The sequence below is a fragment of the Saxophila tyrrhenica genome, assembly GCF_035928015.1.
Source record: "Saxophila tyrrhenica strain CCFEE 5935 chromosome Unknown scaffold_8, whole genome shotgun sequence".
Classification (NCBI taxonomy): Eukaryota; Fungi; Ascomycota; class Dothideomycetes; order Mycosphaerellales; family Extremaceae; genus Saxophila; species Saxophila tyrrhenica.
In genome coordinates, this window is record NW_027041740.1 from 760,813 (window position 1) to 787,301 (window position 26,489).

Sequence of the window (26,489 nt, forward strand, 5' to 3'; positions counted from 1 at the left end):
GAATTTTTGCTTTCTTAAGCTGCATCTAAAGGTCGCTCATTCGACTCTGGCTTGCGCTTTTCTTTTGCAGCAGTGAGACCATTATGTAGTGATGTTACCAACGCTCCATACACCTTGCACACAATTGCTTCGCCTTGCTCTGTCATACCTCTCATTCGCGGTGTAGGAACTACTGTGAAGTCACCGTTATCACTGGATTTACACCAGCTACTGATATGGACGGTCTGCCTCCAATGTATGCTACAACTGTCAGAGATATATCCAACCATCTTCGCCTATCGTACATCCAATTTACATGGGTACATCACCGCCAAAACCAACAGGTCGCCGTGGCTGCTGACCTGGCTGTGGCGGAATGTGAGGCACAACAGCCATCACCTGATACAAGCAACCCATGCCCTGAGGGCCCCGGTCTACCAGCCGCTTCCACCCACTCTCCACCCTCTTGACCAGCTCCGTAAGCTCGCCCTTGTCCTGTCCAGTCGATCCTCCACGCTCCTTGTCCACAGCACGCTTTACCAGCTGCGATGCGCGCTCCTCAATGCCCATTGCGGTTAGGAAGCGAGCCTGATCCACCGGCCCATGGACCTCAACACCCGGCGAAGAGTTGATGGCTGATTCGGCAAGGCCCATGAAGTCGACGTCGGCGCTAATGTCTACGACACCGGGAGATTCGAATGGCGAGACACGTTCATGCGATCGGACACCTCGGAGAGAGTTGGCTGGGATTGTGGATGCTGGGCCGTAGTCGATGAAGAGAGCTGCACCAGAGGGCTGTGTTTTTATGACTGGCTCTTCCATTACTGCTGACCCCACTCGTCTACCCGCCGCGGCCGAAGGTGGAGGTGCTGTCGCAGGGGTTGGATTGGAACCGCCTAGCCTGATAGCGAGATCTCGAACATACGACTGGCTCTCCGGACTGACTTCGATCGTTGCTCCATCTGTATTCTTCAGAGCTTGGTATCGGGGCGAGGTCTCAGGCAGGTACATCGAATGTGGCGTGGCCATTCGTGATAGAGACAGTTCGAATTCTGGCTCGCCTTCCTTCAACCGGTGTGGCGGCTTTGGTGAGACAAGAAGCTCCCGCCATTGACTCTGGTCTTGCTGCTGCTTCAGCCTCTGCTTAGGTTCGATGGGTCCGGTCGGCGTCTGGATTGTGGAAGAACCGTCATCCTGTTGCTTGGGCTGTGGCATGGCTTGGAATACGTGAATCGGCAAGGCATCGAAGAACTCGTGAGCGACTATGAAAGGCGTCTTGCTTGCCTCTTTGGGCACGAGTCTCAAGTCTTCCGCCCAGATGATCTTGAGGTCGTCGGAGTGCCTGCTGGTGCTCTCATGACCGAATTCGTTCTCTGTCAAAGGTCTGTCGCCAGATAGGAGCTTGTGCTGAGCCGCGCGTAGCCTCGGGCTGGCTTCCACCATGTAGACTGCCTCGATAGCCTTTGTCATGTCTGGGAAGTTGCGTATTGTCTAAGATGCGTCATCAGCCTGACTTCAGCGGACTCCCTCTGATATCTCAGGACTCACTCGAAGCATGTCGTCCATGAGCGTTCCCCGCCCAGGACCCAGCTCCATGAGGTAGATCCCATCGCCCTTCCTGCCTTGAGCGATCCATTCTGCCACAACCCAGATACCGATGAGCTCGCCGAAGATTTGACTGATCTCTGGCGATGTCACGAAATCTCCTTTGGACCCGAACTGATCATGTTCCGATGGGGCAGATGATGTGTAGTAGCCACCCAGGTCAGAAGTGAGACATTGCCGCATGTAGGATGCTACTGGTATCGGACCGGTTGTCTGACGGAAGTGTTAGCCTCTGTGAAGCCCCGTGAGAGATGGATACTCACTGTAACTGCTTCCGCCAGTTGTTTTGCCAGCGGTGTTGACCACTTGTGGCCTCCTTCGCTCTCCGTCGAACTCCATCTTGCGCCGGAGGCTCGGCAAGATATCGTACTTCTTTTGACGATATTTCGAGAGGCCAGGCGTGAAGCTCGAGTGATAGTGCTCCTCATCACTTACCACCGAAGCCTTTGGCAGTAGAAAAACCTAGATAGGGTGCCTCGAAAGGTTCGCTGGAAGGCGTGAAGACGCGCTTGAAATCCGAGCTTCGTGTCGTCACCAGAGTTTCGAGACCCAAAAAGTTTCGACTTGCGACTTCACAGCAACACAACCGCCGACGATGCCTTCCAGATGGGCTGAGACTGCCGAGGATGCTGCTGAAGATGCCAGACGCAAGGCAGAGAAGGAGGAAAAGAAGCGGTTGAAAGCGGAAAAGCAGCGAAGGGCGGAGGAAGCGCAGAAAGTAGCACAACAGTCCAATGGCCACGGAGAGGACGAAGACGACACACAGCGTCCGGCAAAGCGAAGGCGACTATCAGAGGACGGAGGAAAGGATGTACCAGTCGAGGCGGCGCGTACCCTCCTCCGGTTCGAGACGCCAGGCTGGCAACCGTGTCGGTCTGTAGAGAGATTTGACCTCCTGAACCACATCGAAGAGGGCAGCTATGGCTTCGTGTCTCGCGCGCGAGAGGAGGCTACAGGAGACATCGTCGCCGTGAAGAAGCTCAAGCTGGATCCAGCCAGAGACGGCGGCTTCCCAGTCACCGCACTCCGAGAGATACAATGCCTGAACGCAGCGAAGCATAGGCATGTCGTGGACCTTCGAGAGGTTGTTACGGGACAAGGCGCGGCAAAAGAGGACGTGTACTTGGTCATGGAGTTCGTGGAGCACGACCTCAAAACACTACAGGAGGACATGGATGAGCCATTCGTGCCATCAGAGGTGAAGACACTCCTGCTTCAGCTGGGCAGCGCTATGGAGTTCTTGCACGATCACTGGATCCTGCATCGTGACCTCAAGACCTCGAATATTCTCATGAACAACCGCGGCGAGATCAAGATCGCGGACTTCGGCATGGCTCGACATTGCGGTGACCCGCCTCCCAACAATCTCACCCTGCTCGTGGTAACCCTTTGGTACCGATCGCCAGAACTTCTACTAGGTGCGACTACATACGACTCGACCGTGGACATGTGGAGTCTCGGTTGCATCTTCGGCGAACTTCTCACAAAGCAGCCGCTTCTGCAAGGCAAGAATGAGGTAGATCAGTTGAGTAAGGTGAGTCAGGCCTCCAGCTTCAAAAGCTGGAAAGAACAGATACACTAGGTGTATGCGTTTGTTGACGATGCTTTAGATATTCGAGCTATGTGGTATTCCGAGCGAGGACAACTGGCCTGGCTTCAAGCGTCTTCCCAATGCCCGCACGCTCCGCCTTCCCTCGCAGTCGAAGTCCGCCCAAGGCAGCATCGTTCGATCAAAGTTCTCCACCCTCACCAACGCTGGCGTCAGTCTCCTCAACGGTCTCCTGTCGCTCAACCCGGCGCAGCGGCCAAGTGCAAAGGAGATGTTGGAGCACTCTTACTTCCGTGAAGATCCTCGACCCAAGCCGACAGCGATGTTCCCAACATTCCCTTCAAAGGCTGGACAGGAGAAGCGAAGGCGGCAGGCTACTCCGAACGCACCGGTGCGTGGCGGTGCTGCGCCTGCGCTTGGAGAGATTGACTATAGCTCGATCTTCAAGGGGAGGGAGGCGGAGGAGAAGGGTGGTGGGTTTCAGTTGAAGTTGGTGTAGACAGTCAGACTTCACAGATTATCGGTCACAAGACCATGTTACTGCACTTCATGATTTTACATTCCGTGTTCTTCCTGTAATTCAAGCCTGTGAATGCCACGTTTTAAGCGATGGGTGCGATTGTGGTCCACCACCGCGCTGCAATAAACTTTGAGATCCAACCTCACGCTTCCACCAACATCACTTCATCGACTCATACAACAATAACACCTATTGTTCCTCAATCGTCCTATTGTGAAGCGCTGACAATAGCTTGATTTGCCTATAATTCGAGTTGCAATCATGTCTCGCGGCGGACGAGGCGGCGCACGCGGCGGTAGTATCAGCAACATGAAGACCAACGAAATCCCTTTCGAAATCGACCCGGAGCTCAGCGAAACGGCAGACCGTTGCAACGACGACGATGGCGAGGCGCGCAAGAAGGACAAGGACAGCGCGAGGAAGATCTTTCCCGTGAGTTACCTTTGAGTCTCGAGTCTTCATGCCACTCTGTCTGTGTGAAAATGCTAATGTGATTTTAGAATTTTGGTGAAATGATCTTCCCAGCACCTATTACACGCTTTGAGCGAGCGATTGTACAACTCGACCGTGCAACGACTGCCCGGCGCCGTGCAGGCCCCTTCTGGACCGGCAACAAGGACCAGTGGGCGCAGTACGAGGCTAAGACCGACGGTCCAGTGCGTGGCCACTACAATGCGTTCGAAGACGCTGCGACGTACTCGAGGCGACTCATGAAAAAGCGATGGAGGCCGGCGGATCTTACAGAGATTAAGCTGGGTGAGTGAACTGACTCCTTCATCCTGTGGTAACATTCTAATGCTACGGTGACAGACAAGCGCTTCTTCCCCAAAGAACTCCAGGGCCTCGTCGACAAGGACTACGAACGCAATGCTAAACGACAGAAGACGGGACCAGCCAAGAAATCCGTCACCGACATGCTTTCCAGACTTGACGAGAATGGCGACGAAGACGAAGAGCCCGAGTCTGATGCTGAGGCTGATGCCGACGATGCGAACAAAAGCCAGAAAGGCTCAGATGATGAAGAGGACTTCGACAAGGAGCCCGGCGATACGAATTTCGAAAGCGACGAAGAAGAAATGGGTGGCGACTACAACGCCGAGCGGTACTTTGACGGTGGGGATGAGGACGACGACGAAGGTGGTGGTGGTGGTGGTGGTGGTGGTGAAGGCGAGGATTTTGGTGGTGAATTTTGATGACGTTTCTGAGACAGTTCGACATGTGATATTGCATGTCCATACGGACAGCTACATATGCAGAAAAGTGTGGAGCTGGTTCTTCAGCACACTTCGCAACTGGTAGAATGCTTCGCTCCTTCGTACGTCATGCTCTACGCCAGACGCCTGCCCGCTGCCCATTTTGAAGACCCGCCCATGTTTAGTACGTCCGTGCCAGGTTCCTCAGATACCAGTCCACCAGCTTCCGGCCGACCTTGGCTTCGGACACATGGATGATATCGCCTTGCATCGCGTAGTCAAGATCGCTCGAGTTCACCACATCACCCTCAAGCAGTCCACCCTCGGCGTATCTCACCTGCCTCGACCTTTGCTTGTTGACGAGCAGCCAGCTTCTGAGCGTGTCCGCGTCCACATCAAGGAATCCGGCAAGCTTCGTGAGGTCCATAGTGGTGTAGAGCTTGAGGTAGCTGCGGACGGTGGGCGACCACATGTTGTTCTTCACCTCCTCCATGAAGATAGAGAGCTGGTGTTCGACCGGGTCGATGTTGATCTGCGGGTTCTCGAAGTCTGGTGGGGTGGGAGAGATGAACTTGGGACATGCTTGTCGGAAGAGCTCTTCGAATAGTGGGAGCGACTCAGGTCCTCCTCGCTGCATCCGGGTGAGCTGCTCGCCGTACTTCTCGCGGAGTGCCGTGTGAATCGTGTCGTCAAGTCTAGTGGGCGAGAAAGACACGCAGATGGCGACAAGCGCAAGCATCTGGTCGTTCTTCTTGCTGATGCTGTCGTATTGAGCGTTCTTCTGGAAGTTCTTCGTCCGGCTGACGTAGATGAGGATGTGGTTGAACATGCGCAGCGCATCGGCGTAGCGGTGCATCATCATGTAACTGAAGCCGACGTAGTAGTAGGTTGTGAAGTTGGCCGCCATCACCCGTGCGAACATGGCCCTCTTGTTCAGCTCAATGTCGTCCAGGGTCTTCAATGCCAGGCTGAAGTCTCCAAGCAAGCAGTGCACCCTAAGCAACCCTATGATGGAGAAGTATCCAAGCATCTGGTACAGAGGCCTGCTCCCGTATTCGCCGGCATATTGTTTACCATCTTCACCACGTTTCGTAGCCGCCAGTTGTTCGCTGATTTGTGACTTTTGTATGAGGGAGTAGAGGACGTTGAGGACAGAGTAGCAGCCCCACACGCTGGGGTTCTCGCGGAGGATGGCGACTTCGTCTTCGTTCACGGCGGTGGTGGATTGCTGGAAGGCGATGCGTTGGCGGTAGGAGCAGAAGGAGTTGAATTGGTAGATGAACTCGTCGATGACGTCCCATGCCCAGTAGTGCTGCTGAATGTTAGAGGAGTTCTTTCACGAATGTTTCATGTGCGCTCACCGAGGGCACCTCAATATCCACCGGGCCTTCGCTGTTGAGGATGAAGTGGAAGAGGTTGCAGTAGGAATCGTAGCTCTGGATCTTCGTCTCGAGCGTCGCCTGGTATTCTAATGGTTGTGCTGCTGCCACTAGCTGTGCGTGTAGGTCCTGCGGTCCTCCACCAAGCGACATCTGACGGTCCAGCCCATAGTCTTCACCGTCGTAGTCCACCTGCTCGCGGTAGTCGTTGGCGAGCGCCTCCTCTTCCACATCTGAGTCGTCGCCCATTGAGCGCTCCGGCGCACCTTGTTGGTGGCCTGGTGCTTGTCGTACCGACATGATCTTGGTTGTGCTATTGCAAGGTGTCGTGGGCTTTCGCGAACTTCTTTTCGACGAACATTTGTGCCAAGCGTTTGGATTTCAGCCCCACCCAATAGGGAAGTAGCAGCACATTGTGAACTTCACCTTGGAGTCAACACTCCTTCCGATATCGCGTTGCAAAACGAACTTGCATTCTTGACGAGCGGAAAGATATTGTATACATCAATCGAGCGCGAGAGCATTCTTCTGATCATCCACCATGGCGCCGGTACACAAAGTAGCTGTCATACAGATGCATCCAAAGGTAGACCCTCACTCAGGTATACTTCATAACCTTATTACTGAGCATGCTGCAGCCCATGGCAATGGAGAAGAACTTCCAGAAAGCCGCAGACTTCATCCGAGCAGCCGCATTACAAGGATCGAAACTGGCCGTTCTACCGGAATACCATCTCTTGAACTGGGTACCACACGATCCAAAGTTCAAAGAAGCATGCGGTCACTGGCGGACATATCTTAAGAAGTACCAAGACTTGGCTAAAGAATGCAACATCAACATCGTCCCCGGCACTATCGTGGAGCTCCACGACGAAGGCACCGACAACGAACGACTTCTCAACGTGGCCTACTTTATCGACAACACTGGCGAGATCATCGGCAAGTACGTCAAGAAGAACCTCTGGGCCGACATCGAACGGCGCCACCTTACGTCTTCTTCTATGGACCCGCACCCGGTATTCGATACCCCGCTTGGCAGAGTGGGCTTGCTGATATGCTGGGACCTGGCGTTTCCTGAAGCGTTTCGGGAGATGGTCTGTCAAGGAGCGCAGATTATCATCGTACCGACGTTCTGGACACATAGCGACTGTTCGAAAGAGGGTCTGGCGATTAATCCGACAGCCGAGGGGTTGTTTCTCGATTCGATGCTGACGGCGAGGTGCTTTGAGAACACCTGCGGTGAGTCTCCGTCCCGTGATCAACACCTGAACTATCTGACACGATACCCTTCTACAGCCGTCGTCTTCGCGAACGCAGGCGGCCCACCTGGCAAAGGCTACGCAGGTCTTTCACAAGTGTGTGTCCCATTTGCAGGACCGATCACAAGACTCGGCAGCCACGCCGAAGGCATGGCAGTCGCCGACTTGGACATGGGAATTCTCGACGTGGCCGAGAAGAACTACAACGTGAGATCTGATCTGGCGCGCAGCGATTGGCATTACATGTACAGACACAACAAGAGCGATACGAAACTATAGAGTAAACAGATAGAAAGACTTACCTTTGAATAGAATAACAAATACTTGCCTTACTCCAACCAACCCTCAGAAACGGCTTGTTCCCCTCTTCGGGTTGGTGCACGTACCGCCCGTCTCCTCTGCAAGCCATTGCTACGAGCGACCTGCAGATCGTAGCCGTGGCGATTCTCTATCAGCCCTTGCACGTCCAGCGTATGTCTCTTCTGCGTCCTCGCGCGCCATTGCTCCTCGATCGCCTTTTTCTGTTGCTCAGAGGCAGTGAACGAGTAGTCCGTGCTGTTTCCGACAAACGAGAACTCGGAGTTAGCGATTGAGGCGGAGTCGGAATCCAAAAACGAAGCGGAGCGGGAGATGGGTCGCTCGTCGTATGGAAGTTCGTGGTAGAAGGGCTGGCCGTAGGTGACGGATTGGACCTGGCGCCGGCGGACTCTCTTCGAGGCTTGTTCGGGCACTGGGACTTCGGGAAGGGCGCGCTTGTCGTAGTTGTTTACGTTCTCTTGCGAGGGTGGTGTGAACGGGCGCAGGGTCTGCGGGATGCTTCGCTCGGAGGAGCCGTCGCTGGAGCTGCTGTCGTCCGAGAGGGTGTAGCCGAAGATATCGCGGGTCAGACTGGAGAGCGGCGATAGGGTAGGAAGTGTCGGCGCGTATCTGGAGACGGTGGGCCCGCGAGGAAAGCTGGGTGAGCGCATGGAGGAGGTCAGAGTGGAGGAGTCGGCTCTGCCTAGACCTTGGGTTGACTGCTCGTTAGTGTTCTGTGCGCCAAAGGGAAAGGGAAGGGCGGAGCCATTGACTTGGATCGTGGGAGGAACCATTTTCGGACTTGTCTTGCTGAGTATCACGCCGGGTGAAAGTCTCGTTCCTGCTTGTGAGTAAATGGTGCAGTCTCGTAATCTCGTCGGGTCGGGCCTGATCTGGTCTGCACAGCAGACGCAAGATGGTCCATACTGTATGACTGCAGAGGTGACAAAGAGACCAAATGAAAGAATGATAAAGCCAATTGTACTGGTAAGTATCGTTGTGGTCTTTGTTCGCCTGTCAAAAATAGTCTCCTTGAAAGGGTTATTGCACTGCAGAGATGATCCGGAACTGTAGAATTGCTAGAGACGAAGGCAGCTGAGCACTGATCAACAACAGAGAAGTGGTACTCATTGACGTTACTCTGCATACGTTCGGAGAGGCCCCCACCCTCTACTCTCCATTCTCGAGCATCGTGCGTCGCTCAAGTTCAGCTCGCAGTTCGTCGACCGTCAAAGGAACTTTTCTTTGTCCCCACTTACGCTGCTCATCTTCCGCGAAACCCTCAACACTTCTCAACGCCACAACCAGAAAGCCAAGGTCCTCCCGATCCACGTCGAAGACCTCCCACCATTCTGTCTCGGGCAGGCTGATGTCGGTCTCTCTCGCCGCCAAGTAGATGGCTGCCGTTGCGATCGCAGACGGTTGGTATGTGAGATACAGCATCTGCGGGCTGAACAGCGCGACGTTGAGATGCGCGAAAGCTCGTTTTGCGACCGCGGAGCCGGCAGTAGAGCTGGAAGCATCGAGCGTCTGCAGGTAGTTGATACACAGACTGTAGGGTAGAGCGACATGTGTCTGGAAGCCGAGAACCCGTAGTATGGTTGATTCGACCTTGTACAGCCGGTTTCGCGCTATTTCCAGGTCGCCCTCGGATAGATGCCAGTCTATGTTTTCGGATGGGTTATCCTGCTTGGCGGTGGTCGAATACTCTGGCCTGATACGGCTCAGATAGTGGAAGACCGTCAATGTCTGACTGGGACTGATTGCATGAGCTGAAGGTTTTGCGCACAAATAGAGCGATGCGGCGGCGACGTCCTGTTCCTGAATTAGCTTGTGTCACAGAAGTGGCCAACCCGGGAAACAGATGCAGGTGCATCTGCGGCTCTCCATACCGTGGAGTCATGCTCGACCAAACTTCCTCCGTCGGGGCCTACCCAAAACCGGTACAAGACGACGATCGATTGTGCTACCAACTCCTGTGGCAACCGGAGAAGGATACCAGCTGCTTGGAGCAGTCGTGCGGTCTCGTAGTGGATCGAGGTCTCAAGGTCTTTGGGCACTCCATCTAAACGGCTGTTGGAGGTCTCGAGTTGGATTGGAGAAGCCAGAGAGTTTGTCAGGTGCGACAGACCAGAGTCGGCATAAGTCCGCGCCATGGCCACGTTGCTTGGGGGAATGTGACAGCTCGCTCGATATCACAGCCCCGCGCGTAAATCAAAGGATCAATTGTCGTTTGTTGGGGCTCGTGTTCCAGGCAGCCGGCATTCATTGATTGTTTCTAGATTAAAATTGGCTTGAGCAGTCGGAGTCTCTGTGCAGCCGCAGCCGTGATGTCTCGAAGGGGGAGTGGGCGGGTGGAGAGCGAGTCGCGTACAGCAGGATGGCCGTTGTTGACGCCGGATCAAGTCAAACTGTAGTGGACCAATCAACGCCACCGCCGTCTAAGGCGTTGCTCGTAGTGCCAGGCGTGCGGCGTGCCGCGGACATCAGTAAACATGGAGAGTCAGCGAAAGGGGCAGCTGGGAGGACCCGCGCGCTAGTCGAGGAGAGGCCGATCCCACTTCCGATCGAGACGACATCGCAAACAACTCCAACCTCACCACACAACCAACAGCGACACCGTCTGGATTACAAACAAGCTAAACGTCAAGACTCCGCGCATCATCGTCAGCACAATCTTGGCTGGAGATTGAGTTGTCGGAACTGTTGCACGCCTTGACCCTGCTCCACCGTCTCCCCCGTGGTGGCTTCGATATCCTGGTCCCAGGCTAGTCTTCAACTTGAAACGCTGCGTGCAAGACCCGCCGCACCCATGCTTTCTCCCGCAAAAGGAGATTGAGCAGGACGGCCAGACGCTGGGAGACAGGCTGTGATCAGATCCCACGTTGTCGTGTCGCCTGGCTGAATGCGGGAGGTAGCATTCAATCTACAGGGGCGCTGCATGAATCGTCGCACCGCTTCATGTGACGGCTACGTGGCCGCCGAAACAGACGGACAGATCAATATGGGCTCGGTCTGTTGAGCTGCACTAGTAAGGGTCGTTCATCAGTATCGCCTTGCCTTCCTTTAAGAAAGAATCCCCCATCTCTCTGCTTGCACCTTTCTTCATCCTCATTGCGTGCTTTTTCATCTTGCAACTGCACCCATCCTTCGTTTGGCTCTGTGAGCACCACACTCGCTATCATCCTTGTTTAGTCGCTTCCCGAGCACCGGGTGCTCTGCACAGAAAAACCCTTCAATTGCCTTTTGATTGGCTGTCTTTATCATGAAGCTCACCACCGCAATCGCGGCCTCCAGCGCTGCTGGCTTGGCCTCCGCCCAAAACACCTGCGCCTGCGGGCCTGGTGGCTACCCGGAAACTGTCACTCAAACCGTGACGGTCACCGCCGGCGTTCCCAGCTCGTCTGAGGTCTCGCCCGTCGGCATCAGTAGCTCCGATGTCCCCCATGGGTATCCTGGACAGTCGACCACGGTCATCAAGACCTACGAGACCACCTACCCGGTCACTCGCACTCGCGGCCACGGCAACCACGAGTACACGACGACGATTGATGTGACCAAGACTCTCACGTCCACCATCGTCGTTCCAGTCAGCTACTCCTCTTCCCTTCCACCATATCCCTCTGGAAGCGGCAGCGGGCCATCTGGATGGGGCACCGGCACCGGCTTTTACCCAACCGGCACGGCAGTCTACGGATCGTCTTCGTACAGCTCGTACGTCGCCCCAGTGAGCTCCTCTGGAGTTTCATCGTACCCTCCAGTGTACGGATCTTCTTCGTCGGCGGGATACAGCGGTTCGGTCGTGGCGCCAGTCAGCTCTTCTCAGCCACCGTACTACGGCGGCTCTTCATCTGAAGCCGGCCCTGCATCATCCAGCGGAGTCTTCAGCGGCCCCTACTTCTCGGCGTCCTCCTCGTTCGCCTTCCCATCAAGCTACGGAACTGGGTACAGCTCCTCCGGTGTTGTTCCTGTCGGCACTGGCTCCAGCTCCGCCTACGCATACAGCAGCTATGGCGTCTCCAGCTCGCTCGCTGGCCCGGCCTCGTCCAGCATGCCGATGATCACGACCACCTACAAGACTCCTTGCACCAAGACCCACACTCTGACCACGAGCGGCACCACGATCACGACCACCATCGAGACCAGCAGCTACGTGACCGAGACCTACCCTGCGTCCTCTGCGGGTCCAGTCAGCTCCTCGCACGCTGGAAGCTCCTCGGCGCCATACTACCCATACCCATCCGAGTCGGTTAGCAGCGGCAGCATTGGAAGCGGCACGGGTTACTCCTCTTCTTTCGCCTACTCCACTGGCGTCTGGTCCTCCTCGTCGGCCTCTTATTACCCGTCCAATGGCGGAACCTCGTATGGTCCGTCATCCTCGTCGGCCTCTTATTACCCGTCCAATGGCGGAACCTCATATGGTCCATCATCCTCGTCGGCGCCATACCCGTCCAATGGCGGAACCTCGTCTTCTCTCGCTGGCCCAGCGTCCTCGAGCGGATTCGGCGAGAGCTCAAGCCAAGTGATCCCGGTTTACGGCGGCTCCAGCAGCGAGGCGGGCCCAGCCTCGTCAAGCGGCATCTACGCCAGCTCTTCGGTCTTCGCCTTCCCAAGTTCTTCGTCTGAGTCGGTGTGGTACCCGTACCCCTCGTCGTCCAGCTCTGGCTTCGCCTACCCGACAGGCAGCGGCTCATTCTCGTCCTCTTTCCCGTACGCCACCGGCACTGGTTTCTCTTACAGCAGCTACGGCGCTTCCAGCAGCAGCGAGGCAGGCCCATTCTCCTCGTCCGCTGTCGTGAGCTCATCTGCCGTGCCATCCTACCCGCCCGTGTACGGCGGATCGAGCAGCAGCGAGGTCAGCCCTGTCTCTTCCTCGGCGGCTCCATCTTACCCACCAGTCTACGGCGGTTCAAGCTCCTCGGAAGTCAGCCCGGTGTCGTCAAGCGGCATTGCAAGCTCTTCTAGCGAGTCGGTGTGGTACCCATACCCATCCTCGTCTTCCTCTGGATTTGCCTACCCGACCGGCACTGCCGTCTACTCTTCGAGCTACCCATATGCTACTGGCACCGGCTTTTCGTACTCTAGCTCCTCCTACAGCTCTCACATGGCCTCCAGCAGCAGTGAAGGCGGCCCGATTTCCTCGAGCGCCGTCGTGAGCTCGTCTGCCGCGCCTTCTTACCCACCCGTCTATGGTGGCAGCTCGTCCGAGGTCAGCCCCGTGACCGTTTCCTCTTCCACTGTCGAGGTCCCCTCGGCCACTCCAACCCCTGAGTGCTGGAGCAAGTGCTTCGAGGACAACGGCATCACTGGCAAGCTTGAGCTTTGCGGCAACGACGACGTGAGCAAGTGTATCCACGACACGTGCAGCCCTGCCGATGACAAGACATACTGGGGTTGGTACGACAGCTTCTGCTTTTCTACTAGCAGCTCGGTCGCCTCTACCGTCTACCCATCCTCATCCGGTGCCGCTGTCTCATCATCCGCTGTCGGCAGCTCTGGCTACGCCTACCCAAGCAGCAGCAGCGCCGGTGCCGTCTCGTCGAGCGGTGTTGCGAGCTCCAGCGCCTCATACTACCCTTCGGGATCTAGCTCCTCTGGCTGGGCGTACCCTACCGGAACTGGCGTCTACTCGTCAAGCTACCCATATGCCTCGGGCACTGGATACAGCTACAGCTCATACGTCTACAGCTCCTACGGAGCTTCGTCGAGCAGTGCGGGCGCAGTCTCTTCCTCTGCAGTTGCCTCATCTTCCTACCCAGTTTACCCATCCGCATCGGCCTCCGCCTCTTCTTCGTGGAGCAGCTATGCCGGCCCTGTCTCTTCCTCGGCCGCGCCGTCTTCCTCGGCCGCGCCGAGCTACCCGCCAGTCTACGGCGGCTCTTCCAGCTCCGTGGTCTCGCCAGTGACCTCGTCGGCACCCGCACCACCACCATACGGCTCGCCCTCTTCCGTCGTGGCGCCCGTTTCCTCTTCCGCCGCCCCGGCACCACCAGCTGGATACCCAGACAACAGCCCCCCAGCTTACGGCTCGCCCAAGGGCTACCGCGCCCACCCGCGCGACATCAAGGCCTAGGCACCAAATGTCGTCGACAACCACCCACCGACGCGGTCCAAGTCGAAGCGAAGCGGTTCGCTGTGCAGGACATAGTGTGTAGCATATGATAACAGCCAAACAACAATATGGGGTTCTTTCTTTTCAGGCAGAGCTTATTTTGTAGTTCTAACAACACTGTGTCTCTCCTGACAAGCATTGTATGGAAAACACGCACATTCTCTTCGATCTTGATGAAAGCATTTCTTTTTCGTTTGAGTACTTTTAGGTTACAATGGTTTAATGATGGGATCAATGAATGATACATGAGCTGTTCCCTCACACTTGAAGCCGAATGATCTTTTTGCAAGAGTGCTTCCGAATGGTTGATCTTGACTGCTTGCGAGGAGACGTCGACACAAAGCTATTTCGACTGCCATCCAGCAAGTCCCGGTCTTGGGCATCCGCTCGCCACCAACGAAGTACATGGCATGGCCACGGACAGGCCCAGTACGATCGGCTCTTCGTCCTGTCCGCAGTACTCTCGCGTACAACAGGCACCTACCCACGACGATCCTGAGCACCACAGCAAGAGAATCGATCGGTCGGCGGAGAACAGCACTCAGCCATGCTGTCAAAGCATACGCAGTGGTATCTCAAACGTAGCAACTACATGTAATGCTAATGATGCGGATAAGAGCACAGAAAAGTGTGCAGCCTTCTCGAGAAGCATCCAAACTGCAACCCAGACTCAGCATTGCTTTGGTGAGTCGCCCAGCGATCGTGGTCTTCGAGATGGAGATTCATTTTCGCTCTCGACTACGTGCGCAGTCAGGTCTACAGTCTGCTCCATCAGATGATTGACTTTTCTTTCCTTGGGAGTCCATCAAGACGACAATTCACATGGAAGAACATCAGTCGATCGGAAGAATCCAGTCATACGCGATCATTAAATCCCATTCACACACTTTTCACAATTTACTAAAAGCCGTCGCCACCGTCCCTCCCATCTCCACCAACGTACTCTTATTCCGCACCCAGGCCTCCAGGCCCCTCCGCCCATTCTCCACGCCCAACCCGCTCATCTTCCACCCACCTACACTCATCTCCGCAGGCGACTCGCCCCAGGTATTCACCCACATGATACCGGCCTCCAGCCTGGCAGCAACTTTGTGGCCCCAGTCAATATTGGACGTGAAAACACCGGCCGCCAGACCCATCGGCGTATCGTTCGCCCTTCCAATCAGCGTCTCGAGCCAGTCGGACTTGCTGTCGTCGTAGGGTAGAATGCATAGCACAGGTCCGAAAATCTCTTCGCGCGTGATGAGCATGTCGTCCGTACAGTTGGTGAAAATGGTCGGGTTGACCCAGTAACCCTCACTACTGCTCACGGCTTTGGGCTTGCCGAGCCCACCGTACAGGAGTTTCGCCTTGTCCTCTTTGATGCCGTGGTCGATGTAGCGGGTGACTTTCTCGTGGTGCACTTTACTCACCAACGGGCCGAAATTGGTGTTGGGGTCCATGACATCGCCTGCTCGTACGTCGTCCATTTTCTCCAGGAGTCGGGATTCGAATTTGGAAAGCATGCTTTGCGGGACGAAGACGCGGGTGCCGTTGGTGCAGACCTGGCCGCTGGAGAAGAAATTCGCCATCATAGCTCCGTCGACCGCGTTCTCCACCTTCGCATCCGGTAGGATCACACAAGGACTCTTACCCCCTAGCTCCATGGTGACGTACTTCATAGCCCCCGCCGCCGCGCCAGCGACTTTACACCCCGTCGACACTTGCCCGGTAAAACTCACCTTGGCGATGTCGGGGTGCGACGTTAACACACCGCCTACATCTCCCGAGCCATGCACGACGTTGAACACACCGGGCGGCACACCCGCTTCGGCGTATATTTCCGCCAACTGCAAGGCGTGCAAGGGCGTGAACTCGGATGGTTTGTACACCATACAGTTCCCCGCTGCTAAGCAAGGCGCGGATTTCCACAGCGCGATTTGAGTCGGGTAGTTCCAGGCTCCGATGCCTGCGCAGACGCCGAGAGGGGCTTTGGTGCTGTAGATCCAGGCGTCCGGTCGTAACTGAGTGGTCTCGCCATTGAGGCCGCCAGAGGCGACGAGATGGGCGTAGAATTCGAGGACGTCGGTGCCGGTTACCACGTCTACGGTCGAAGTCTCGGAGAAGGGTTTGCCGGTGTCGTGGGTTTCAATCCTGGCTAGATCATCGTTGCGTTGGCGGAGGAGGGCGACGGCCTTGAGGAGGATGCGGGAGCGTTCGGCTGGAGGTGTGGCGGACCAGGTTGGGAAGGCGGATTTGGCGGAGGAGATGGCGGCGTGGACAGAGGTCTTGTCGGCTTTGCTAATGTCGGCGAGGGGTGTGTTGGTGGAGGGGTCGAAGGTCTGGAAGGTGTCGGTGGTGGTGTGGTGTTTGCCACCGTAGTAGAGGGGTTGCTGGTCGTACTTTATGCTGGTTGAGCCCATGATGGTGGAGGTGTGTCGGTGTCGTCCAATATCGCGGCCAAGGAAGTCCTGCGAGTTGTGTGCAGCGATAAGAGCTATCTGTGTCCAAGCTGGCGTGGGATCAAGGTTCTCAGTCGTCGTCAAGACCTTCTGGATCGGTCGTCAAAGTGAATGCAACGTCAGGAATCTATGCCCAGCAACTGCCTTCAAAAGCCTTCTTCCCCACTCTCTGCTCTACTGCTCTAGCGCGCGGATCAGCCCGGCATACTTTGCAGAATCGTGGCTTGCATCCAGCTCGTGAAGTGCGGTGGTACAACGAGCACGCAAGACCTTGGGTCTGATGAGACATAAAGCGACCGGCACTCGGCATTCGACGCCACTTCATCTGCCTTTCTATCCACATCACGCCGCCCGGGAGCGAAGTTTCAAGTCAAAACGATTAGCAAGATCTAACGGCGATGGCGGGGAGCGAATGAGAGGGCGATCTGTCCGACGACATGCCGCTCACCGACTCCATCTTAGCTTGATGACCCTTCGCAAGGCCTGGAGCGGAGCATGACCTCGCCCTCCTCTCGGCGCCAGTCACGATAACGACCCAACGTGTGTCGCGTGGGCAGGCTCTGGCCATCCAGCCGACCACTGGCATCGCCCGCAATGGCAATGGAACGACGCCGCCCGCTGAAGTGGAGACGACCCGACGACGACCTCGTGAGAATTTGCATTCCTTTCTTTTCTTCTGACTTTTCCTTCGACATCTCAACCACTACGGTAGGTGGGTATATCACAAGGTAGCACTCGACCTCTTCTGTGCCTTCAGTCCCACACGCAAGCTTTGTACACCTCTCGCTACGACAATCATTACTCCTCCATCTGCCCACCATGACTACCACGCAGCTCTCGGCCGCCGACGTGGACAGCTATGACTTCGTGATCGTGGGCGGAGGTACGGCTGGCTGTGTCATTGCCTCCCGCTTGTCCGAGTACTTACCCAACAAGCGTGTCCTCCTCATCGAAGCTGGACCCTCCGACTTTATGGATGACCGAGTCTTGTTGCTCAAGGACTGGCTTAATCTGCTCGGCGGCGAGCTCGACTATGACTACCCGACCACTGAACAACCGATGGGCAACTCCCACATCCGACACTCGCGCGCCAAAGTGCTGGGAGGCTGCTCCAGCCACAACACCCTCATCAGCTTCCGTCCGTTCGAGTACGATGCCAAGCGGTGGGAGGCGAAGGGCTGCAAAGGATGGGACTTCAAGACGTTCACGCGGCTGTTGGACAACCTGAGAAACACGGTGCAGCCGGTACACAAGAATCACAGGAACCAGCTGTGCTTGGACTGGGTCAAGAGCTCCTCAACAGCATTGAATATCCCCATCATCGAGGATTACAACCAGGAGATCAAGCAGGAGGGAGCACTCAAGAAGGGTGTGGGCTTTTTCAGCGTGTCTTACAACCCCGACAGCGGCCACCGCAGCAGTGCTAGCGTGGCGTACATCCATCCTATTCTTCGCGGCGAGGAGAAGCGACCAAACTTGACTATCCTGACCAACACATGGGTCAGCAAGATCAACCTCTCCGGCTCTAAAGTCACCGGCGTCAACATCACCCTCCAAGACGGCACCAAGCACACTCTGCGCGCCAAATGCGAGACTCTCCTCTGCGCAGGTGCAGTTGACACCCCTCGCCTCATGATGTTCTCCGGTCTTGGACCCGCCCAGCAGCTCTCCTCTCTCGGCCTTCCCGTCGTTGCTGACCTCCCAGGCGTAGGCGAGAACCTGATCGACCACCCAGAGAGCCTTATCATGTGGGAGCTCAACCGACCCGTCCCACCGAACATGACCACCATGGACTCCGACGCCGGCGTCTTCATGCGTCGCGAAGCACCCAACGCCGCAGGTGACGACGGCGATATTGCCGACATGATGGCGCATTGCTACCAGATTCCATTCGTCTTCAACACCTCTCGCCTGGGCTACGATTCGCCCAAGGACGCTTTCTGCATGACGCCCAACATCCCTCGCCCGCGATCTCGAGGCAAGCTCTACCTCACCTCCGCGGACCCGAGCGTAAAGCCCGCGTTGGATTTCAAGTACTTCACGGACCCCGAAGGCTACGACGCCGCCACCATCGTCGCCGGCTTCAAAGTCGCTCGCAAGATCGCCCAGGAAGCTCCCTTCTCAGACTGGATCAAGCGCGAAGTCGCTCCTGGACCGAACATTCAGACCGACGAGGCTCTGTCGGAGTACGGACGCAAAGTGGCACATACTGTCTACCACCCCGCCGGCACGACGAAGATGGGCGATGTGAAGAACGACGAGTACGCGGTCGTGGACCCGCAGTTGAAGATCAAGGGTCTACAGGGAGTGAGAATCGCGGACGCGGGTGTTTTCCCGGATATGCCGAGTGTCAACCCCATGTTGACGGTGTTGGCGATTGGGGAGAGGTGTGCGGAGATGGTTGCGAGCGAGTGGGGCTTCAAGGGTATGGAGAGGGAGAAGTTGTAGAGAGAGGGGGAAAATGTGGTGAACGAATTTGTTCGAATGTATGTACGCGGGTGTTTGGAGGGAATGGTTAGATACCCAATGTCTAGATTATGCTAGCGAGTATTGACGCCAGGATGTTTTTGTGCTCTTTCAACAAGCACTGCCTACCTGTACTGAAGATTGATGAGGGTGAGGCATTGACGCCGGCATCACCTGGCGCGCGAGCAATCACACTTTCTATCATCCGTCTAGCGATCGTAGGTAAAAGCTCAGAACCAGCTTCTCGAATATCTGAATGTCGATCTGCCCATCGAATCTTGTAAAGTATTGCCCGCAGCCGTCGACTAATTGCACATGTCCCCTTTTCCCTTCCCGCTCGCAGCCCACCCTCGCTATGCAAGAACCCAGACTATGCCTCCGAGATTACTGTAGACACCGTTGCCTTATTCCCTTCCAGCCCTGCCATGCGCCTTTGCCTCCCGCCTCGTTGGACTGATGGTAAAGTCTGGTAGATAATACATGCTTCCATCCAAAACTTCGATCCGCTCGCGGCCTGCCAGGCTGACTGGCTCGATTACGCCTCCGTCAAGCACTCGAACAAATAGATGACCCCAAACACTAGAAACGCCACTGCACCTCCGATCGTCACTGTTTATCACTGTCAGCATCGTCCAGTCGCTATGCATATAAAAGAAAAGAAAGGTGTCAAACTCACCAACCCTCATACTAACCCTCCCCGCCAACGCCCTGCCCCCCACAACCGCCAAACCCGTACAGCAAGCATGTCCCGTCACCGCCCCGAGCGTGACCCACCAATAATCCTGCCCCGCCGCCATCGCAATCGTGGCAATCTGACTCCTGTCCCCCCACTCGCCGAGAAAAGTCATCACGAACGTCTGCACCCACGCCGGACTCAGTACAAGACCCAGCAGATTCGCCAGCCCCGAGCCGCGTTTCCGATCCGAAGGCGACGGGGAGCGGGAGGAAGGCGGCGAGGGCTCGGAGCGGTTCCGCCCGGATTCGAGGGTGTAGGGGGATGCGGCGGAGGAGGAGCGGCGGGCGCGCGCCATCCGGTGTTCTTTCTCCTCGAGCTCGGCTTCGACTTCCTTCATCTCGTCGCCGACGCCCATGTCGCGGTCCATAGCGAGGCCTTCGCGGAGGGATTTGGCGCCGAAGATGAGGAAGAGGACTGCGGCTGCGAAGGTGGTGAGGCGTTTGGGGAGGAGGGCGGGGAAGGCGTGGCCGAGGACGGCGCTGAGCACGGTCATGAGGATGAGGGCGGAGAATGCGGAGGAGAAGACGAGGACGCGCGGGTGCCGCATGGCCATGAGCGCGGCGACGAGGAAGGTCTTGTCGCCGATTTCGGAGAAGAGGATCATGGTGAGGGAAAGGACGAAGGAGTGGAACCATTCGTGCCAGCTGGAGTCGCCGGAGGTAGGGATCGGAGAGGCGGGGCTGCCGGGTTTGGGAGGAGGTGGAGCGGGGCGCTGGCCTTCGGTGTAGGGCATGGTGTCGACGAGCCATTTGTCCTTTCCCGTGCCCGTGTTTGTGTTGCCGATAGGCGGTTCGTTGGTGCCGGCTCGCACGCCATGCTTCGTTTGTGGTCGGTCGGGAAGATTTTCTGGGAGGTCGATGCCGTAGCCTCCAGCGCCGTATTTGGGATCGTCCTTCGTCCGCTGGTCCACCACTCTTGTGCCACTCCGATCATTCTCCTTTGTGCTACCACCCTTCTCATTAATATACTCCTCCTCACTATGTGGTAGTGGAGGGGCCTCCTTGGGCTCTTGCGGCTTGTTGCCTACCATGTCCGTCCCCTTCAGCCGCCGCTCCTTCTCCTTCTCTGATATCCCGCCTGCCGTACCATCTGTCCCCTTCTTCGGCCCAACTCGAGTCTCGTCGTTCATCACCCCGTCGTTCTTCTCGGGTATCTCCTCCAACCGCCATTCCTGCGCGCCAGCCTGTGTCCATTTGTCCAAATCCGCAGGTCTGTTCTTCGGCGCTTGCTCCGTCGTAGCCTTCACCCCTGGCGCTGCAGCGGCCGCAGTGTCTTCAGGTGTCGTGTCCACGAATGGGCCGAGATGTGGTTTGCCGTCATAGCCATCTACAGGCGCATTCTCCTTGCCTCGGTAGGCACGTGTGGTGGACTCGCGAGGTTTGGCTGCTTCTGCTGCCGCAGGTGCTGGGTCGGCGACGAACTTTGTAGCGCCAGTCGTTTCCTGTAGCTCCGGTTCTGCTTCTCGTTTCCGTAGGCCAGATGTGAGAGTATTTGGATCGCGGGAGAAGAGTTCGAGGGCGTCGATCAGACTCGGAGCGGCGAGGAGAAGAAGGAGTGGTGAGGCTCCTCGCACGCGCATGTTGGGTGGATGGGTCTAAGGATGTCGCACAGAAGGATGGAAACAAAGATTCCAATGGATGTGTTTGCGACTGCGACTCGCTGGCAGGAAGGTGGGAGTAGGGTGGTATATGGCAACGCGACTCCCTTCTCCTGCTGCTGACCACTGACCACTTTTGCTGGCTCCTGGCCCTGTCCTCTGACGATGTGCTCAGCCGCAGGGCACGGCGATTGGTCGGGTGTCTCGTGTCGAAGCGAACAATGCGCCGGTCTAGACTGACTCTGCTCTCTCTTCGACTCGTGGTATACCACAACAACACTGTCTGAAAGGAGCGACGAGAATATGGGAAGAGAGTGACGTGCAAATGTGCTGTCTTCTGTGCTGCATCATAGTTGGCGCACCGTGTCTTTGGACCTCCGCGGATGTTTGCTGCAGGGGCCTTGCCGTTTCTGCAACCTTGCGCCTACTCTTAACTTTCTTTCCCCGGAGGACGGCTTGAACAACCCGGAGTGACCATGAAACAACTGGTTATCGTCGAGACCGATTAAGTCATTCCGTTTAGGGTGACATGGTGAGAAGTGGCACGTAGTTCCAAAAGTCGTTTGATCCCTACTGCAAAAACGTCGATTCTCTGGGACATTGACAAGATGACTTCGACCCAGCACGACCACATAGTCCTTCTCGTCGACACTTCATACTTCGAGAACCTGCCCAGCTGGGTCACGGACAACTTCACCGTGACTCAAGGAGGCTACCACGACGGTCAAGCATCTCGCAACAAGCTAGTCATCTTCGCCGATGGCAGCTATCTGGAATTCTTCAACTGGTACGACACACCACCGTCTCTCGACGATGAGAACTTGCCGATGAGGTTCTGGGGCTCTAAGCGCCCGGGACTCATCGACTTCGCAATCACCGACACTTCTCATTCGGCCGAAGAGTCCGTGGACGCAGTCAATGAACGACTCTCTGAGGAGCCCATCTCGGATGCCGGCCTCGGTATCAAATTCGGGAAACCAGTGGCAGGATCACGCAAGAAAGGCGACGGCGTGGAGATCGCATGGAAAGTCACACGACCGGAATTCTTCCAAGGCGAGAAGACACCCAGCCAAGAGCTCTTCGTCGACGGCAGAGTCGACGTCCCGTTCTTCTGCCACGACACCACCAAGCGAACCGACAGGGTGCCGTTTACCGACGAGAAGAAGACGACGCATCCTTGCGGTGCTACGGGCATTGCTGCTTGCGAGGTTCTCGTACCCGGGGACCTGCTGGCTGAGTACGCTTCCTTGTATTCGAAAATCATCGGCTCAAAGGCCGAGCCTTCTGACGACCAGAGGCCGTACACTTTTGACATCGGAGTGCCTCATGGATCTCAGCGTGCTGCGGTAGTGGTGCGTGCAGCTGAGAGCGAGCGAGATGTCAGACACATGCATTCGCGGGGGATTGGCTTCTCTGATCTTGTCTTAACCACCAGCTCTGCCGGTCCAGGCGGCAATCAGAGACGTCCATTGGGTTCTGAGGGTATCGAGTCCACGATCTGGCTGGAGAGATGAGTCAAGACGACCCTTGTTCTACTGGGAGGGCTGAGGTGTCAGTACTCTCCTTCGCTCTATGTTCGTGAGCGGCCACTTCGACAGTGCGGTGGCGTGTCTCCAATGGCTGTGCTCGATGGGGTTGTAATTACACGACTCTCCTCGCGATGGACAGGACGCAGGATGGGATTGTATGACCATGCTGAAGGCTTGTTCATCACGTTGGTTCGTCCACGTTTCTGAGGACTCCAACCAGCTTTCGAGCGATCAATGGTATCGAGAGGACAACTGGACACTTCAGCGAAGGCTGATGCGCAACCCGACGATGCATCGACTCGTCTAGCTGCCGGAGACGTGTGTCGCCTCCCACGAAGGAGCGTTTAAATCACGTGACCTTGTGTATCATATCCAAAAGTAGTTTAGTTTGCTCCACTAGCGCGTTGCAGCCTCCAACAGCCGCCTCCCTTCTCCGCCGTTTCTGCGTCCTTGCGGTTTTTGGCGTAGAGGGTTGCAGAACCCTAATTTCCATCAACAACACCTCGACACCATCGATCAAGTTGCCTCGTCGTGCTGCAGATATTTCCTAGAGGTGCTCGGCCACCATGGCGAAACTCTCCAGCGTGCCGCCCGAGGAGGGGCGTGCGCAGGAGGGACCGCAGCGGACGACGCGTGCAACGCGGTCAATGAGCAAAGAACCGTCGATGCCACCAACGCTGCAGAAGGCTCGTGGCGGCGCGAAGAAAGGTGGGAGGAAGGCGAAACGTGTTGCGAATAGTGTGGAAAACGCAGACCATGGTAAGTTGTGCTGCTGTTGTGGTTATGTTTCTTCGACGCTGTGCACTGCCTTGGTGAAAAACGATTGACCTCACTTCATCTGATGATACTGCGAAACTTTCAATTGAAATTGCTCCTTCACTACTTTGAAGTCAACACGACGCTGTCATGACACTTCAAGAAGACACATACGTGCGCTTGCACCACACTTCTACTGAATTGTGGCTAACGTCTCTGCCAGACCTGCCGACTGTTGACGAAGATGCTGGACCAGAAGAAGAACTTCCACAGGAACCCACCATCGGCGAAGACATCCCATCAGCCGTTAACACCGATCGCACTCGCCAAGAATCCGTACTTTCAGGCTTCTCTGGCACGACCGTCAATACTACCTTCTCGCAAGAGGAAATTGAAGACATGGACCGCGACACGATACTCTACCACCTCCCAAGGCTACTCACAACTGCAGATGATTTAGTAACGCTGCTAGTCCCAGCAGACCCCAGGTCTCGTCCTGTCGTGCGTCAAGAGATTCGTGACAAAGGCACCAGGCTGAACAAGCTCTACAACAACCGTGTGAGGTCATTGGGAATCGACAAGGAAAGCTTTGGCACAACCGCCTACATTGCGCCCAGTAGAGTGGTGCGTGCCCTCCTGCAAGTACAAGATGTCCAAGACATTCCCGAGGAGTTGTGGCGACCGGACTGCCTCATCTACAAGATCAATCTGTCCACCATGCTTCGCACCCTTCTCGTGGACATCACCGACCAGCAAGCCAACCTCGAGCAACGAAACCAACTGGAAGACCTCCAGACCAGCTTCGACAGCACCATTGCCGGGCCCCGCCTGGGTGATCGGGATCTTCAGTACCTCCTGTCGTTGCTTCGACAAATCGCAATTGTTCAATTGTGCTACCTAAGCCCCGATCAACCCTTCAACCCTCGCAAGCGGATTGAGAATGTCTTCTACGGACCGAACGAGGATGCCACGTGGACATTCAAGCACCAAAGCGCTGTCGACAAGATGGGCCTGTCCGAGGAGGAGAAGATTGGTTGTGCCAACTTCATCCAGAGCGTCGCCAGCGAACTTATCGACCATTTCAAAGGAGGACCAGCCACTTTGAACTCCAACATAGACCAGCTTAAGGCCAAATACCCCTGGGAGCAGTTTGTGGATGAGACCATCGAGTACTTCCTTGGCCGCAAGCAAGAGCTTGATGACCAGATTGCTGACGTGGGAGGTGCCGAACAAGTAGTCACTGCTCTCGGCGCAGAGGTGGAACGCAGGCTGGCCGAGAAGGACGCACAGGCGAAGCGTGAAAGCTTGCCTTACCCTGCACCTGCGCCGAAGTCGACTGCTGCCAAAGACAAGGAAGAGGACGCGAAGAAGAAGAAAGCAATGAAAGCACTGTTCATGCGTAGCAAGGCGCTCAGCAATCACGACGCAGCGATGCAAGACTTGCGAGGCAGTGCCGCTGCTGCGCTAGAAACTGCTGCTGCAACCGCACCTGTGGCCCAAATGACAGATCCGGCACTCATCGAGCACAACGCCCCGGTCGGCGATGACTGGCAGCCGCTTCAATCTAATGACTATGCAGTACCGGCGTCCGAGCCCGCCCAGCCGGCTGCACGATCGTACCTGGCCGATCTAGCCGGTCTAAAGGAAGACCAAAAGCGCAAGTCCACCAAAAGGAAGGGCAAGTCACTGCTTGACCGCCAGGAGGGCGCTCAGAGAGTCGCGTTCAATGATCCCGGCCAGTCCCAGTTCAGTGAATACGCACCGCCACCTAACCTGCAATACACTGCTCCACCCTCACATGCGCAAGGGCCCTACTACCCAAGCTCAAGCCGCGCGTCCAACAAACGTCCGTACGAGGCTGCCGAAGAAGATGAACCAGAAGCGTTCGATCCTTCTCAAGACCAAGGCTTCGAAGTCGACAATCGTAACCTGGCCGCAGCAGACCAACGCCGCCTTGAAGCGCCTCAACCTGCGCATCTCCAGCAGAGGCACCCGGCCCAGCTGCCTGTGCGAGAGCCTTCGATTGCTGCCGCGTCCAGAGCCAGCCACAGCCCGTCAAAGAGCCAGCGCCGTAACCCTGGAAGCAGCATCCCAGCACCGCTCATAATCGATCCTGTCAACTTCGACCAGCAGCTGACTCCAGAGGAAGGCTACCAGCGCGCCAAGATTGCCGCACGCCACAACACCCTTGTCGCAGCACAGAGCAAGTCTAAGGAACCTCAAGCGCGCAGGCCGTGGAACCAGCATGAAGAGGAGGCGCTGATCGACTACATCGTCCTAGGGAGTGATGATGGCATATCGTACTCCAAGATCAAGAGTCTGGACAGGAGCAGACTTGACGGGCCGAGACTGGATGGTAGGAGCGCGGAGGACATACGATTCAAGGCCAGGAACATGAAGGAGGTGTTCATGAGGTGAGTACTCCACTATCTTGGCGTGTGCTGCTTTTTGAGATGCTAACGTAAAATGAGCAGGGCTCGTCAGGAGCTGCCGAAGAACTTCAATTACATCGTGCTGGACAGGAAGGCGATTGATAAGTTGAGGAGGCTTGGTGTCGAATATGAGCAACCAAGAATCCGTGGAGGCAGAGGGGTGGTAGATCTGAACCAGGTGGAAATAGAGGAGCCGGAAGTGGATGGGCGCTTGGAGGAGATGAATGGGTGAAAAAGAAGTGTTCGGATCAGAACTGCACAGTGCGATCTTTCGGTACGTCGGTTATGGGCAGTGTACGATACTCTGATTGCAGGAATTGGGTAGAAAGCTTTCTCCCCCTGTCTCATCGTATCTCGACTGGTCTTAATGAGGCACCTTTCAAGATGGGTCAGAGGTTGAGAAGATTAATCCCGGTAGTTGGAAGTTTTGCGAGCTAAGTGAACACTTCCATTCTCAAAGTCTTTCGAACGACTGCCTTTCTTTCCTTCCCATCCTTGTTGTAGCAAAGTCCGTCCTTCCAAGACGCCTCCGCAGTGAGTGCTACCCTCCATTCGCCACCTAGAAACTCCTTGCGCGCCATTTCCCACTGGTCCAACCTTCCTCGTCTCTTCATCCCATCATCCCATCTCACCCAACTT

The 26,489-nt window shown here is 56.2% G+C and overlaps 13 protein-coding genes across 13 annotated transcripts; 7 read left to right on the forward strand and 6 right to left on the reverse strand.

The window, feature by feature from the left end:
• Nucleotides 1–291: 291 nt before the first annotated feature.
• Nucleotides 292–1,923, reverse strand: LTR77_005624 (uncharacterized protein; the record flags this gene model as incomplete). Its single annotated transcript, XM_064802868.1, has 3 exons — nucleotides 292–1,470; nucleotides 1,528–1,778; nucleotides 1,848–1,923. 3 exons carry the CDS (start codon nucleotides 1,921–1,923, stop codon nucleotides 292–294), a joined length of 1,506 nt encoding a protein of 501 aa, XP_064658993.1.
• Nucleotides 1,924–2,179: 256 nt separating this feature from the next.
• On the forward strand, nucleotides 2,180–3,632 carry LTR77_005625 (uncharacterized protein; the record flags this gene model as incomplete). Its single annotated transcript, XM_064802869.1, has 2 exons — nucleotides 2,180–3,118; nucleotides 3,195–3,632. The coding sequence occupies 2 exons, from the start codon at nucleotides 2,180–2,182 to the stop codon at nucleotides 3,630–3,632; spliced, it is 1,377 nt and encodes a 458-aa protein (XP_064658994.1).
• A 282-nt stretch (nucleotides 3,633–3,914) lies between these two features.
• On the forward strand, nucleotides 3,915–4,846 carry RPC31 (DNA-directed RNA polymerase III subunit C31; the record flags this gene model as incomplete). Its single annotated transcript, XM_064802870.1, has 3 exons — nucleotides 3,915–4,085; nucleotides 4,154–4,409; nucleotides 4,464–4,846. 3 exons carry the CDS (start codon nucleotides 3,915–3,917, stop codon nucleotides 4,844–4,846), a joined length of 810 nt encoding a protein of 269 aa, XP_064658995.1.
• A 181-nt stretch (nucleotides 4,847–5,027) lies between these two features.
• LTR77_005627 (uncharacterized protein) lies at nucleotides 5,028–6,525 on the reverse strand (the record flags this gene model as incomplete). The annotated part of the gene is made up of 2 exons (XM_064802871.1): nucleotides 5,028–6,158; nucleotides 6,208–6,525. 2 exons carry the CDS (start codon nucleotides 6,523–6,525, stop codon nucleotides 5,028–5,030), a joined length of 1,449 nt encoding a protein of 482 aa, XP_064658996.1.
• A 241-nt stretch (nucleotides 6,526–6,766) lies between these two features.
• Nucleotides 6,767–7,763, forward strand: LTR77_005628 (uncharacterized protein; the record flags this gene model as incomplete). Its single annotated transcript, XM_064802872.1, has 3 exons — nucleotides 6,767–6,811; nucleotides 6,864–7,464; nucleotides 7,522–7,763. 3 exons carry the CDS (start codon nucleotides 6,767–6,769, stop codon nucleotides 7,761–7,763), a joined length of 888 nt encoding a protein of 295 aa, XP_064658997.1.
• A 50-nt stretch (nucleotides 7,764–7,813) lies between these two features.
• LTR77_005629 (uncharacterized protein) lies at nucleotides 7,814–8,575 on the reverse strand (the record flags this gene model as incomplete). The annotated part of the gene is made up of 1 exon (XM_064802873.1): nucleotides 7,814–8,575. The coding sequence occupies one exon, from the start codon at nucleotides 8,573–8,575 to the stop codon at nucleotides 7,814–7,816; it is 762 nt and encodes a 253-aa protein (XP_064658998.1).
• Nucleotides 8,576–8,951: 376 nt separating this feature from the next.
• LTR77_005630 (uncharacterized protein) lies at nucleotides 8,952–9,937 on the reverse strand (the record flags this gene model as incomplete). Its single annotated transcript, XM_064802874.1, has 2 exons — nucleotides 8,952–9,602; nucleotides 9,674–9,937. 2 exons carry the CDS (start codon nucleotides 9,935–9,937, stop codon nucleotides 8,952–8,954), a joined length of 915 nt encoding a protein of 304 aa, XP_064658999.1.
• Nucleotides 9,938–11,046: 1,109 nt separating this feature from the next.
• Nucleotides 11,047–13,854, forward strand: LTR77_005631 (uncharacterized protein; the record flags this gene model as incomplete). Its single annotated transcript, XM_064802875.1, has 1 exon — nucleotides 11,047–13,854. The coding sequence occupies one exon, from the start codon at nucleotides 11,047–11,049 to the stop codon at nucleotides 13,852–13,854; it is 2,808 nt and encodes a 935-aa protein (XP_064659000.1).
• Nucleotides 13,855–14,783: 929 nt separating this feature from the next.
• On the reverse strand, nucleotides 14,784–16,295 carry LTR77_005632 (uncharacterized protein; the record flags this gene model as incomplete). The annotated part of the gene is made up of 1 exon (XM_064802876.1): nucleotides 14,784–16,295. One exon carries the CDS (start codon nucleotides 16,293–16,295, stop codon nucleotides 14,784–14,786), a length of 1,512 nt encoding a protein of 503 aa, XP_064659001.1.
• A 633-nt stretch (nucleotides 16,296–16,928) lies between these two features.
• Nucleotides 16,929–18,782, forward strand: LTR77_005633 (uncharacterized protein; the record flags this gene model as incomplete). The annotated part of the gene is made up of 2 exons (XM_064802877.1): nucleotides 16,929–16,982; nucleotides 17,169–18,782. 2 exons carry the CDS (start codon nucleotides 16,929–16,931, stop codon nucleotides 18,780–18,782), a joined length of 1,668 nt encoding a protein of 555 aa, XP_064659002.1.
• Nucleotides 18,783–19,335: 553 nt separating this feature from the next.
• GDT1 (GCR1-dependent translation factor 1) lies at nucleotides 19,336–21,115 on the reverse strand (the record flags this gene model as incomplete). The annotated part of the gene is made up of 2 exons (XM_064802878.1): nucleotides 19,336–19,409; nucleotides 19,477–21,115. The coding sequence occupies 2 exons, from the start codon at nucleotides 21,113–21,115 to the stop codon at nucleotides 19,336–19,338; spliced, it is 1,713 nt and encodes a 570-aa protein (XP_064659003.1).
• A 626-nt stretch (nucleotides 21,116–21,741) lies between these two features.
• On the forward strand, nucleotides 21,742–22,647 carry LTR77_005635 (uncharacterized protein; the record flags this gene model as incomplete). Its single annotated transcript, XM_064802879.1, has 1 exon — nucleotides 21,742–22,647. One exon carries the CDS (start codon nucleotides 21,742–21,744, stop codon nucleotides 22,645–22,647), a length of 906 nt encoding a protein of 301 aa, XP_064659004.1.
• Nucleotides 22,648–23,228: 581 nt separating this feature from the next.
• On the forward strand, nucleotides 23,229–26,082 carry LTR77_005636 (uncharacterized protein; the record flags this gene model as incomplete). Its single annotated transcript, XM_064802880.1, has 3 exons — nucleotides 23,229–23,421; nucleotides 23,642–25,832; nucleotides 25,893–26,082. 3 exons carry the CDS (start codon nucleotides 23,229–23,231, stop codon nucleotides 26,080–26,082), a joined length of 2,574 nt encoding a protein of 857 aa, XP_064659005.1.
• Between the last annotated feature and the right edge of the window lie 407 nt (nucleotides 26,083–26,489).